The 12486-nt window shown below is 54.5% G+C and overlaps 6 protein-coding genes across 6 annotated transcripts in view; 3 read left to right on the top strand and 3 right to left on the bottom strand.

The window, feature by feature from the left end:
* Nucleotides 1–1227: 1227 nt before the first annotated feature.
* Nucleotides 1228–2031, bottom strand: CCM_03554 (uncharacterized protein; the record flags this gene model as incomplete). The annotated part of the gene is made up of 3 exons (XM_006668705.1): nucleotides 1228–1806; nucleotides 1862–1892; nucleotides 1958–2031. The coding sequence occupies 3 exons, from the start codon at nucleotides 2029–2031 to the stop codon at nucleotides 1228–1230; spliced, it is 684 nt and encodes a 227-aa protein (XP_006668768.1).
* A 2970-nt stretch (nucleotides 2032–5001) lies between these two features.
* CCM_03553 (Hsp70 family chaperone, putative) lies at nucleotides 5002–7152 on the top strand (the record flags this gene model as incomplete). The annotated part of the gene is made up of 7 exons (XM_006668704.1): nucleotides 5002–5093; nucleotides 5160–5657; nucleotides 5750–6274; nucleotides 6337–6525; nucleotides 6584–6638; nucleotides 6703–6856; nucleotides 6944–7152. 7 exons carry the CDS (start codon nucleotides 5002–5004, stop codon nucleotides 7150–7152), a joined length of 1722 nt encoding a protein of 573 aa, XP_006668767.1.
* Nucleotides 7153–7499: 347 nt separating this feature from the next.
* Nucleotides 7500–7874, bottom strand: CCM_03552 (uncharacterized protein; the record flags this gene model as incomplete). The annotated part of the gene is made up of 1 exon (XM_006668703.1): nucleotides 7500–7874. One exon carries the CDS (start codon nucleotides 7872–7874, stop codon nucleotides 7500–7502), a length of 375 nt encoding a protein of 124 aa, XP_006668766.1.
* Nucleotides 7875–9301: 1427 nt separating this feature from the next.
* Nucleotides 9302–10144, top strand: CCM_03551 (uncharacterized protein; the record flags this gene model as incomplete). The annotated part of the gene is made up of 1 exon (XM_006668702.1): nucleotides 9302–10144. The coding sequence occupies one exon, from the start codon at nucleotides 9302–9304 to the stop codon at nucleotides 10142–10144; it is 843 nt and encodes a 280-aa protein (XP_006668765.1).
* Nucleotides 10145–10417: 273 nt separating this feature from the next.
* CCM_03550 (uncharacterized protein) lies at nucleotides 10418–10939 on the bottom strand (the record flags this gene model as incomplete). The annotated part of the gene is made up of 2 exons (XM_006668701.1): nucleotides 10418–10790; nucleotides 10848–10939. 2 exons carry the CDS (start codon nucleotides 10937–10939, stop codon nucleotides 10418–10420), a joined length of 465 nt encoding a protein of 154 aa, XP_006668764.1.
* Nucleotides 10940–11587: 648 nt separating this feature from the next.
* CCM_03549 (molybdenum cofactor biosynthetic protein (CnxF), putative) overlaps nucleotides 11588–12486 on the top strand; it is a gene marked incomplete at both ends in the record, with an annotated part of 1596 nt that continues 697 nt past the window's right edge. Inside the window, 2 exons of the mRNA XM_006668700.1 lie at nucleotides 11588–12054; nucleotides 12152–12481. Of these exons, the coding sequence (XP_006668763.1) occupies nucleotides 11588–12054; nucleotides 12152–12481 (797 nt within the window). The remainder of the gene's footprint in view (nucleotides 12055–12151; nucleotides 12482–12486) is intronic.

Here is a 12486-nt window from a genome sequence, read left to right as displayed (position 1 = left end):
GGAAGACGCAGCCCTGATATCGGAGGACGCAGCCCTGACTCAAGAAGACGCAGCCCCGAAGAGTACGATTTTCCACACACCTCGGAAGCAAGCAGCCTCGATAGCGAAAGACGCAGTCCCTTGGACTATCACTTTCCCACGGCGGCGCACAGCTTTGAAGCACCCAGCGTCGATAGCAGCAGACGCAGTCCCAGCGACTATCATGATTCAACTTATTTAACTCCCTCCGAATACAGCTCTCGACGAGGTGCCTCGTATAGGAACGCATGCAGCTCTCGAAGTGGAGACCACTATTTGGATGGACCTGGGGTCCGCGATCGCAATCGGAGCCCACCCCGTTGCCCACCCGGCATGGAACATGGCATGATGCCGATGCGACCCTCTTTGGACTATCCAAGTCGGGCGATACCGCCGATGCCACCGCACATGTTCCCGCCAGTGTATGCAGCCTCGCCTCCTTGGCATCACCCGCCGCCACCACCACCACCGCCACCACCACCGCCACCACCGCCGCCGCCTCCGCCTTCCTACCATGGCCCCGGCTTCCATGACCCCGGCTTCCATGGCCCCGGCTTCCATGGCCTCGGCTTCCATGCTATCAACACTCACTCGTTTCCGCACCACCGCCAGCCTGCCGTGTTTTTACGACACGTTGATGCGGAGCCGCATGTGCTGTACGCGTCTCGACCACCGGTGCAAATGATTGGTCAATTGCTGCACGGAGGCACTTGCCTATACCCATCATTTCACACCTAGTCGTCCCCGGGCACCCATTGCTTTTTTCCGAGGCTTCTCTGCTTGTATTTGAGAGCAATGAGTTGACATGAACCGCATGATATTTGTACCTGGTCTTGCAAATGTGTAAGAGGGGGGCATCCGGAGTGGAACTTAGCATAACAGCGGTCTCGTTTTTATTACGATATGATGTTCACCTTGTACTGACATTGTGCCACTAGTTTACATTTGCATAGCTTGTTATTCATTTCTATTATTTCTTCATTAATAACCCGTTTCATATATATCAATTTCTTCTTCTTCCTAAAAAAAAAGCCGTGACAAAACGCCAAACACCCTATCACCTTTTACGTAGCCCTTGTCTGCAGCCACTGTGTATTTGCAACTCATGCATTCCTGGAATCGTTGCCGCGACGTGGAACTTGGCGTCCCATCTCGTGCAAAACTCCTGCGAAGATGCGGTGCATGTCTGCGTCGGCCGGGAGACGTGCATCACGAGCGCCCAACAAATGCCGGATTCTGCTCCATTGTCGCCGAAATGTAGCCCCTCAGCGCGGCCCACCGACTCGGCGGCTGCGGCGGCGCGCCCGTCTTTCCCTGTCCCTCCTCGCCCGTCTCACTCTTGCCCGCTTGCTGCTGCGTCGCCGCCATCTGCGCCATACTCACGCCAAACCTATGCATCTCGCCCTTGACGACCTTTTCCTTTCTCCTCAGCGCGCCCTTATTGCTCCTGATGCTCCTATGGCGCACCTTGCCCGGCTGCGCAGGTCCCTCTTCCAGCTCAGGCAGGGCGTCTGCCAAGCCGTCGAGCGTCGTGGCCAGCTTGTTGCTGCTGCGGCGCGGCTTCCTGGTTTTTTTAGCGATGCCGGCAGAGGAGGCGACGCGCGAGATAAACGACGAGTGCTTCATCAGCCGCTTGTCGCGCTTGGACGACAGGAAGGCGTCGGAGAGGGAGGGGGTCGCGTCCGGCCGGAACGTCTTGAGCGGCGCGAGGGGGTGCACGGCGCCGCTGAGGCGCGCTTGGCGGAAGGAGCGCGCGGAGGGCTTCTTGAGCCCCGGCGGGAGGGGAGCCTGGAGGGACGGTTTAGGTTAATTGGGGAGTAGGGGAAGGGGGGGGGTAACGGACCATGATGGTGTGGTAACTGGTGGTTGAAGGACTGAAGGATTGGGGGGGGATGATGGGCTGGTGGTTGAGGTGAAGATGGGGTTGTCGATAAGAAACTTTTTTTTGGCGGCGGGAGAGACGATAATGGTGGGGTAGGCGATGGGCGAATGAGCGCGGAAGTCGCCGGCCATGGGATTAGCGGAATCTTTTAATTGAGCTTCTGGGGTATATTCAATATTTCCTGACGGGTCTTTATTTTTTTTTTTCATTTTAATTATCTTCTACTTCTTTTTCTCTATTCTTTTTTGTTGGCTCCAATACACATCCAAATGTATGCAATTTGCCCAAAGTTTGAGTCAACCTTGACAACCGATCTAATGGGTACTTTAAGAAGTACAGCAGTAATATATATATGGAAAATTAAATTGCACTAGTCCTGATCTCGAGGACCATGATATGGCCATGGCTCATCCTCATCCCACTCTGAATCAGTCATGATTCCTGAATCTCTCCAGTCGTATAATGGCGCTAGGCCGTCTGAATCCCCACGCCCCCTACTGGCCAGCGATCGTTTCTGCGAATCGGCCGAAGCAGCTGTGTAAGACGGGGTTGGGGTCGCTTTTCGCAAGGATTCTTTGTGTGCTCTCTTCTCTCCTGACTGTGTAGGCCCCGGGGCCTTTCGTTGCTTGGTCTTATTTTCCAACACCCTGCCACGACTGGGTGAATCGATGGTAGATTTGGCATTCGATCTTGAACTGCCCTCTGGCTGGCGGTCTCTAACGTAGTTCATGGGGTTGGCCAGGAGCCTTGCCAATATAGAGGACCCTCCCGCTCGCTCACTCTGCTTACCTCGCCTTACAGAGCGCACTGCTGTCTCCTCAGCTTGTTTCCCATCGGACCGATGACGGTAGAGGCTTGACTCAGGCGTTCTACGTTTTCGGTTTGACGTCAAAGGTGCCGCTTGCGACTGGAAAGCTTGGATATTTTTTGCGGCATCTCGGTGGTATGTCATTAGAACAGGCTTCACCAACGAGAGCTTCGCATCCTCTGCAGCCATTTTGTAAACACCTGGGAATAAGCATAGAATGATGCCGCCGACGGACTGGCTCTGATGCACAACCCTCCACCCGGCAGTGTCCTTCAGCGTCGACTGGTGCAGTTGGGCTTGAGGAGAGAGCCAGGCGCGAGGATCGAGAATAGACCATTCGGTAGTGGAGCAAGCCATCTCTTGTTTAAGGGTTGCAGCTGCCAGAATAATGTCATCTCGGAGCTTCGGGGTGTTTTTCTGGAATGTTCTTTCGTCCATGGACAGTGGAGGTCTGCGTAGTGTATCCCGCAGTGATTTCAACATCTTTGTCAATTGCGTATGGCGTGCAGACCTGAACGATTCTGTCTTCGTGAGACGAGAAAAGGCGCTTGATCTAAATTTGTTCGCTTGAAGAACTGATTCTGTTGCTCCAGTTAGTGGTTAGTTGGGTCAGCCTGCTTTGGAATTTTTGCTGGTTCTCTCGCGACTGACCTTCGCTGAGTTTTCCGTCGGCGCCGTGCCTGATTGCATCGATAATACAATGCATCCCGTTGGCAGCGTCGTCTTCCGTTCCAGGGGGGTATGTTTTGGCGAAGACCTCAGCGTACAAGGATTGCCATATGACGCGTGACAAGACAACCTTGATACATGTGTCGAGCTTACCTAGCCAGTACAGCTTTCCAATCTCTTGAGCAGGATCATGGGGGCGTTCCAGCACTCCCCAACGATACAGCAACTTCCGTCCAGGCTCATCATCAAGCATTTGGTGGAATAGCTGGTGGAAATCGCGCCCCTGCTGGAGAAATTCCAGCTCGATGGCCGTGGTCCAGTCGTCGATATTGGCGCAAATCGCTTCGAATCTTCTCTTCACATCGCCATCTGTAATCCGGTCGTTTTCATTTTCATAGTCGCGTGAAATGATCATGGCGACACAGCGACCCACCTCCTGCTCGAGCCGTGAGATTTTATTCTTGGCCTCCTCCGGCCAGTCATCGGGATTAGACATCGAGTTCAGAAAGCTACCATGTAGCCTCCTTGGTGGACTGTCGATAGAGGATGGTATCTGTGTGAGCAGACTCGGCTCAGTGTAGAGGTATTTTTTTGTGCCCTGGGAGCAAACAAAGTCAGGCTGCAGAAATGAGAAATAGGGTGCCAATCTCGATGCAACGGCCCACGTTTCTGCACAAGCTCGCGGGGGGTGGCGGCGCAGAGAAATACTGGGTAAGATCTTCAATTATGGAAGAGGCTGAGTGTCATGGCAAGCTGGAAGAGAATTGTTGACGCCCGACTGACGTGTCGGCAGCCTATATGCTAATTGTCGCCAAAGCTTGGTTCACACCTTGGTGTGTGGGTAGATGAAATAACGGGTGAAGGGAAGTGACGAGCTAGCTAACGGATAGCGGATAGCGGATAGCGGCCTTTCCTCGAGCCCCTATACGAATTACCCCCATACAGGTACTCCCTGCTTGCCTGCCTCCCTGGCCACCTCCCTGCCTCCCTGCCAACCTGCTCCCCGCTCCTTGCTCCCCGCTCCCTATAAATATTGATACACCGAAAATGATCATCTGCGCTCTCGGCGTGTGCCTAGTATGTAAACCCCGATATAAGAATGTTCATTGCGTCGTATAATTTGCCTATATTTGGCTGTCGTAGATGTGGTCTCGTGGGTCGAGAGCCGGTTTCTCATAGGCGGCGATCTGTGACACCTTGCGAAAGGCTGCCGAAATGGTTCGCATTTTACTTGGGCTGTCTTTCCGCTCCTTGTGGCGCCCACTTACGCGGGAGATATGTCCTGTCTGTCGGATTCAGCCTGCTCCGGCTCCCTTGGCTTGCTGTTTGACACAAACATCAGCGGCTTGGTCAATTTAGAGGCTTATCGAACTGTCAATGCTGTCTGCCATTCAAGTCCATCAGTATGCCAAAGAAATCAAGCACGGTCGGCACTGCGGCGGATCGCGGCAAACTTCTTGTAGCCGTCGATTTTGGTATGTCTTCAGCTATGTGCCCAGGCCCGTCGTGCACATCACACTAGATGTAACCAATTTTCTGGCGCCGCAGGAACGACATGCACTTCAGTAGCCTATGCCTATACTAAAGAGGTAAGTATCAGCCTTCTCAGATCTCTCAACAGCGTATGCTTACACCGTCTTCGATCCATGCTGTTGGACCAAGTCTGTTGACGAGCTGGGGTGAAGGTGGAGATAATACCGAGGGCCACGTGCCAAGGTAAGTCGTCGACCCTGCGTATCGACGGCCATTGTGACTGCTAATATTATTCGCATCACTTGTCAGCGTGCTCCGCTACGACAATGGCGAAATGAGTGGCCCATATGTTTGGGGATACCGCGCCCAGAGATATGCCCAGCAGGGTGAACTGATCCATGAGTGGTTCAAGCTGGGTCTTTGCGACGACTTTGAACAACGACGAGCCCGGGAGTCGGAACTCATACAGCTCTACGACAGCAAGATGGCCAAGCAGCCCGTCAAGGGAAAAGACTGCGAGAAGCTTGTCAGGGACTATCTGGCCGGCATCAAGCAAGCCGTAGATAAGAAGCTTGGCCCCGCTGAGCAGTTTTCAAGCGTGGAGAGGCAATACATCATCACCGTTCCGGCTCTGTGGGACTATTCCGAGCAAGAGAAGACCCGCTACTGCGCCAAAAAGGCTGGTATGGGCAAGGGTAATGAGATCATGCTGATCCCCGAGTCCGAAGCAGCCGCAATATGGGCCATTAAGAACATGCCCAGTATAGAAGAAGGCGATGTGTTTGTTGTATGCGATGCTGGGGGTGGGTACGTACATTTCTCAAAGATGGACGCCATCTCAGCGTCTTGAACAAGGAAAGAACGACATGGCTGACCCGACATTCTTGGCTCACCAATAGAACTGTTGACCTCACCTCCTTCCGGGTCAAGTTTCTGTCGCAAGACCGGCAGCAATGCGAACTGGTCGGGGCAGGAGCGGGCTCGGGTGGGCTTTGCGGCAGCATCTTTTTAAACCGCATCTTTGAGAAATACCTTGAGGAGAAGTTCCAAGACTACCGCTACTGGGACCCAGACTTCATGATTGACGCTTTGGGAGCTTTCGAGACGAAAATCAAGCCCAGCTTCTCCGGTCGAGATCGAGAACCGCATTTAATTCGGATACAGGGTCTCAAGCTAAGCGAGCAGCATGGGATTCAGAATAATCTCCTTGAGCTGACAGACGAAGAACTACGCGTCAATGTATTTGACATTGTCGTAAACAAAATCCAAGTACTCGTCCGTGATCAAATTCGCCACACGGAAGGCAGTGTGAAGGAGGTTGTGCTTGCTGGGGGATTCGGCCGGAACCCGTATCTGAAGAGGAAGCTGCAACGTATGGAATGTGTGGTCCGTCAACGTATCAATGTATCCGAGTTTGAGGACAGGTAAGTCGGGTTCTCTACGTTCTCGCGCAGCACTGGCCTGACCACGATGCAAAACAAAACAGTGCAACAGCAATTGTGAAGGGTGCGGTTACTGCTAGCCTGCACAGTCTGGCGGTAGCTACTCTCGCTCAGGATGGAGCTTTCAATTTCATATCGACCCGCAGCGTGGGAGTCGTCTCCAGGAAAGCTGGCCGCCACTACGGCACTTGGGGCTACGACGACTACAAGGACAGTGACCCCATTGACAAGAGGTATGGCGCGATCGATGATGGATTTGGAAGTCTGCCACAAAGCTAACATGACGAGTAGGGAGATGCGAGACGACGGAGCCAAAGTCGCGCGGATGAATTGGTTTGCCAAGATGGTGCGCAGAATTCCGTCTCCTTCAACTTGTCAAGGTTCCAGAATACTGACTAGTTGAAAACCAGGACGATGATGTTCCCAATGGCGAGCCACAATACTACCCTTTCGAAAAGCTCGCCAAGGTCATCCCTGGCAAACTACCGCATGAGGTCTGTTTTATCCATGTCCAAATTTTTGTCTGCGAGAAGCGAAATCCGCCCGAGTATAAAAACGACTCCAGTATGTCCCCACGCATCAACTTGCGTAAGCTCCATGCCCTTGACTCCGATGTGTACTGACATGAGTTTGCCGCCTTGTAACGTACAGATGCATGGAAAGTTACGGATTTCAGTCTTGACCTCAGGGGTCTCACCATCCCGACCATCGCCCATAATAGAGGCAGGACCAGGCTCTATCAGGCTTATTTCGAGATTGAGATGATTCTGGAGGCGACCAGCCTGACCTTTTGCGGAGTGTATGGCAGAAATACACCGGATGAAAGGAGATGTCCAGCGAAGAAGGTCAGCTTCAAGTGAAGACTGGGCCAGTCCCCGGGTAGGCTGGCTTGAGATGGGTTCCGTGACGAGTACGATGAACTACTTTGTTTTCTTACTGCAACGAATACTGTCAAAAAAAATGTAGTTGTCCATTCGGTCAATGCTCGTATAAGTGTTGATGGCAATATTTTACTCGTTGCTGTGCAGTAGTCCGCACTGCACACCAGCACCACTCAAACTCCCGCGACCGACATGCACCAGTTTCCTGACTTGCAAGTCCTTCTCTTGATTGCCCTGATTGCCGCTCCGTGTAACGACACGTCTTGCTCATCTCTGGGTCTCGTGTCCTTGTCGATTCCCCAAACCATCTCTGCGACTTGGCAGGTTCATCGTGCCATTTTGCGATGTGCACTTGCTCCGCCGTCCGTTCGACGCGGAAAGTTAAAGGATCCGCTTCGAGGGGGTAGTAGATTAAAGGCGCCGTCGTCGGGTGGCCACGGCGGCGGGGGAGTTGTAGGCGGAGTTGTAGGCGGAGTTGTAGGCGGAGGCGGAGGAGGAGGCGGAGGCGGAGCTGGCGCTGGCGTTCGCGCTGGGACTTTGGTGATGTAGGAGGTGGATGTTGATGAGGTGTCGTCAGTAGAGATGGTGGTGTCCGGCGGTGAGATGCGGCGCCTGATGTAGCAAATACAGATGCCGAGGAGGACACCGATTGTTATATGGAGAATGACAATGATGGCGATGACATAGTTGGCATGGACCATGGGGAGCGGTGGCGGCGACGTGTGCCTTTTTTGGAGACACCCGAGTGACAGATGTGAGCTACGTCATGGGACAGGTCCGTGCTGTTAAGCGTAAGAGGTTGTAGGAGCTGGCGTGAGTCTAAGAATGATAGTGTAAGACCATAAGAACGGATGATGCCAAAGGAAAGAATGCTGACTTTGGCCACATGTTCATCGAGGCCATGGTGCTTTTGAGTCGCGCTTTTCTATTGGCTACCGAATCATAACAAAGCCGCCGCAACAAGAATGGCAAGGCTCTTGTCCTGCCCGGAGCCTTGTCTGGAGAATGGTACTGTTGCGCCAAAAGGTGGCCGGCTACAGGAGGCTGGAGCCTTGTCACATTTGTTATTAGAAGAGAGAGACAGTTACTACAGCAGCCGGGGCTGGACCCCATCTATACCCCATCCCCACAGCGGCCCGCGCCGAAGGACCACATGTCACTATAACGAACGACTATAAGTGTAGTCTGTGCTTATAAATAGTAAAAGTGTTACGTGTGTGCGCAGGGTAATCGCAGCCGGGATAGTTGGAGAAAAGGCAACTTGATATTATCAGTGCTGGGAAGCCCTCTGTCCCAGGTGCGCAGTGGGAATCCGCTTCGTCTGATGATGCAAGCTCAGGCGTCATGCTCAATCAGACGGAAACTTGACTCACCCTTTTGGAAGCACGCAATGCATGGTGTTGATCAGCGTGGGACACAGTGGCTCTCGTACCTGCAAGCACGGCACAGCGTCGAGCCAGGTTTCCAAACTTTCCAGGAGTTTCTGCTCAGCCATTACGCCCATTGTTCTGCAGGTGGGTACGAGAAGACAGGGAAAATCTGCCTTGAGCCAAGCGGTTCAAATAGAAGCACTGGTAGCCTCGCCCTGAGGCCATCGACGGAACAATACACAGCCCATGCATGGTGTTACGTACTAGGTGTGGTCCTGCCTCTGAGCCAATTGAGTCGAAGCTAACAATCACAGGCAAACCAGGCATGAGTGTTGAATGTTACCCGTGTAACATCATAAGCTTACATGATTTGAGGAATGGCCGCATAATTATGGACAAGTTGTTATCTCGCTGTGCTCCGAAGGGGCCCTCCAGTATCTTCTCGAAGCATGCTCGCATAGTTCAAAACTTGTTACCAAGTACAGATGTACAAAATGCGGAACTTGACTCAATTTACCTCTTTTAAACCATTGACAGCACGCTTGTTTCCTCAACTCCGACTCATGTTGCAACTGTAACAAGGTGGAGTCTTTCTGATGGTCAGCGTATATCACCACGTAGTCGGAATTATCAAAGAATACATAAAACACCGCGAGGGTCTGACTCGTCCGACGATATAGGGCAGCAATAGTAAAGGTTTTAAGATTGATCCGGGCCAAGAAAACATATAAAGAGGACAGTCGCCACCTATCTATCATATGAATTTGTCCAAGTGCGAGCAAGGTGACCAGTTCTTTCAAGTCGGACCTTTTCGACTCCATACGCCCTTTTCACTCCATTCAGAGGCTCTAAACCACTCCTGCAGCAAGATGAAGCTCTCCATCATGATGACTGCAGCCGCCGGCCTTGCCGCTGCTACATCACTCCGTGTTCGACAGACCGAATCCAAGCGGCCCTTTGTCCAGCCCGCTGAGAAGAGGGATCCCGTCAAGTGCGGCTACAGCCTTTTTGGCGGCAACACCCAGGACAAGTCCGAGGCGTGCGTTGGCACGCTCAAGTACTGCCAAAAGGGCTTCTACGCGCAGTTTGACGAGCGCTTCGGCTCCGCCGAGGAGTGCGTCGCGTCCCGCCAGCCCGCGCCCCCAGCACCGCTCTTGCCGTTCAAGCAGCCCGACAACGCAACCAAGAGCTGCGGCAACGCCCTCGTAGACGGCAACACCCGGGACAAGTCCGAGACGTGCGTTGGCACGCTCAACTACTGCCAAAAGGGCTTCTATGCGCAGTTTGGCGAGAGCTTTGGCTCCGCCGAGGAGTGCGTCGGCTCCCGCCAGGATCCGTCCCTGAAGCCGTTTTTGTCGGGGACCAACCGGAGCAACGCGAGCGCTTGTGGCGCCTCCTTGTTTGGGGGCAACAAGATGGGCCATTCGGAGCCGTGCGTTGGTACGATCATGTACTGTAGCAAGGGATACTGGGCAGAGTACAAGGAGGAGAGCTTCGCTAGCGAGGAGGAGTGTCTCAAGGCCCGAAACCCGGAATTCGCGGCACCCAAGCCTGTGCCTGCTCCGCCCAATGTGCCTAGGCCTGAGCCAACACCTGAGTGACTAACGCTAGACTTTATTTAGCATTGAATATATTCCTTTATATTCCAATCCGATATTGTAATTAGGAGGAACACACCTTCCAGAGAACTATTAAAAGAATCTATAACTACCGAATAGGCATTAAACCACTCTGATATACTACTCATACTAGTATTAATAAAGATAAGAGAGTTAGTCTAGGTAAATAATAGGTATATCCAAGGCAGCTTGGCCACCCATGATTCTGCATGACGCGACCGCTGTGCAGCTAGTACACAACGCTGTCGAGATGAATTACCAGTGCTTCTCCCCAATATCCACGGCATTCACATCCACGCCGTCCTTGAACCAGCGCTCCGCCTCGTCGATGCGCACATCGTTACCGCTCATCTGGCGCTTGCGCATCAGCCCGCTCGGGGCAAAGGTCCAGTCCTCGAGGCCGTAGGTGCGCCACCACTGGCCGGCGGCGTCGTGCCACTCGTACCAGAACTGCACGGCGATGCGGTCGTCGGTAAAGGCAAACAGCTCCTTGCGCAGCCGGTAGCCGCTCTCGGTCGCCCACTTGTCGGCGAGAAAGGCGCGCACGGCGTCGCGCCCGCAGAGGAACTGGTCCCGGTTGCGCCAGATGGTGTCGGGCGTGTAGGCCATTTTGACCGTGTCGGGCGTCCTGGGGGGGGGTTAGCAGAGGAGTTGAGGTCTGGGGATGGTCTGGGGGCGGGCGCACTTGGTGTTCCAGGCGTCTTGGGCGGCTTTGACTTTGATCTTGGCGGTTTCGAGCGTAAAGGGGGGAAATGGGGGTTTGCGTTCTTCAGCCATGGTGATGAATAAGGTCAAGGAGAAGGAGAATGGTAGGTTGTGGTGGGAATGATACGTAGTATGGTACTGGAGGCAGCGGGAACGGGCGACCTCTATATATTCTGTGGGTTGACAGTGGCTAGACCACTGCTCAAACTGGGCTCTCGGTGGTGATTCGGATCGTCGCCGATTATCAATCTCGAATGGCCGGAGCTCATTCGGCTATCGGCAGTGGTGCGACTTGCCAAGAAAAAAATTGGCTCTATAAAAACAAGGGTTCTGCTAACATATCTCTCAACCTGTGCCCGCCATGTACAGTCAAGGGCGTGTCGGAGCTCTTCTAAAGGGCGCGCCTGGGGCAGTGTGGGCTCATGTGCGGAGACGAATGCCAGACCCCCTTGCAAGGAACAATTTATTCAAGACGGCTTGCGCCATTTGACAAGACCTATCAAGTTGCAGGCATGATGTGCATAAACTCGCCACCCGGCACACATCGCCTAACACCCGCTGTCAGGTGGGGGGAGGGGCAACGTTTCAGCCCACTCTGACTCCCAACCTGGAAGCTCCAACAAACCAACAATGCACATGAGCCGCAACAACGGCCGTCGAAATTGATCAAACATTTTCGCTCCACGCGCGCTGCGCCGCCCGCTACCCCCCGACAACTTGATGACGGCAGAAGACACGGACCGCCTGCGGGCCGAGATTGCACAGCACGAGTCTGCGCTCGCCGAGCTGCGGTCACAGCTCGCCGCCGCCGCCGAGCGCGAGACCGACGACACGGGCCACGCACTCCCGCCCCGGCAGGACTGGAAGTGGCCGCTCACAGAGGACGAGTATGAGCGGTACAGTCGCCAGATGATTGTGCCCAACTTTGGCCTGCAAGGTACGCCCCCCCCTCTTCCACTCTCTCCCCGCGCCTGCCTGGTGTCGACAACGTACAAACGGCTCATTATCCATCAACAGGCCAGCTCCGGCTGCGCAACAGCAAGGTGCTCCTCGTCGGCGCAGGCGGCCTGGGCTGTCCCGCTGCCGCGTACCTCGCCGGCGCGGGCGTCGGTGTGCTGGGGCTCGTCGACGGGGACACGGTGGAAGTGTCGAACCTGCACCGGCAGGTGGCGCACGCAACCAGCCGCGTCGGCATGTCCAAGGTCGACAGCGCCATCACCTACCTCAAACAGTACACACCATTCCCTTTCATCATCTCAAACATGACTGACGTCTTGGTGTTAGACTCAACCCTAGCATCACGTACCACGCGCACGCGACGCAACTCACCCCGCAAAACGCCGCCTCCATCCTGCGCGCCTACGACCTGGTGCTCGACTGCACCGACCACCCGGCCGCGCGGTACCTCATCTCCGACGCGTGCGTGCTGCTGCGCAAGCCGCTCGTGTCCGCCTCGGCCTTTCAGACCGCCGGCCAGCTGCTGCGGCTCAACAGCCCGGTCGGGAGGGGCCCGTGCTACCGGTGCGTGTTCCCACGCCCGCCCCCGCCCGAGAGCGTCGTCGGCTGCGGCGAGGGCGGCGTCGTCGGGCCCGTCGTCGGCGTCATGGGCGTGCTGCAGG

Source organism: Cordyceps militaris (assembly GCF_000225605.1).
Source record: "Cordyceps militaris CM01 unplaced genomic scaffold CCM_S00002, whole genome shotgun sequence".
Taxonomy (NCBI): Eukaryota; Fungi; Ascomycota; class Sordariomycetes; order Hypocreales; family Cordycipitaceae; genus Cordyceps; species Cordyceps militaris.
The sequence above is the reverse complement of the archived record's forward strand: the minus strand, read 5'-3'. Positions and strand labels throughout refer to the sequence as shown.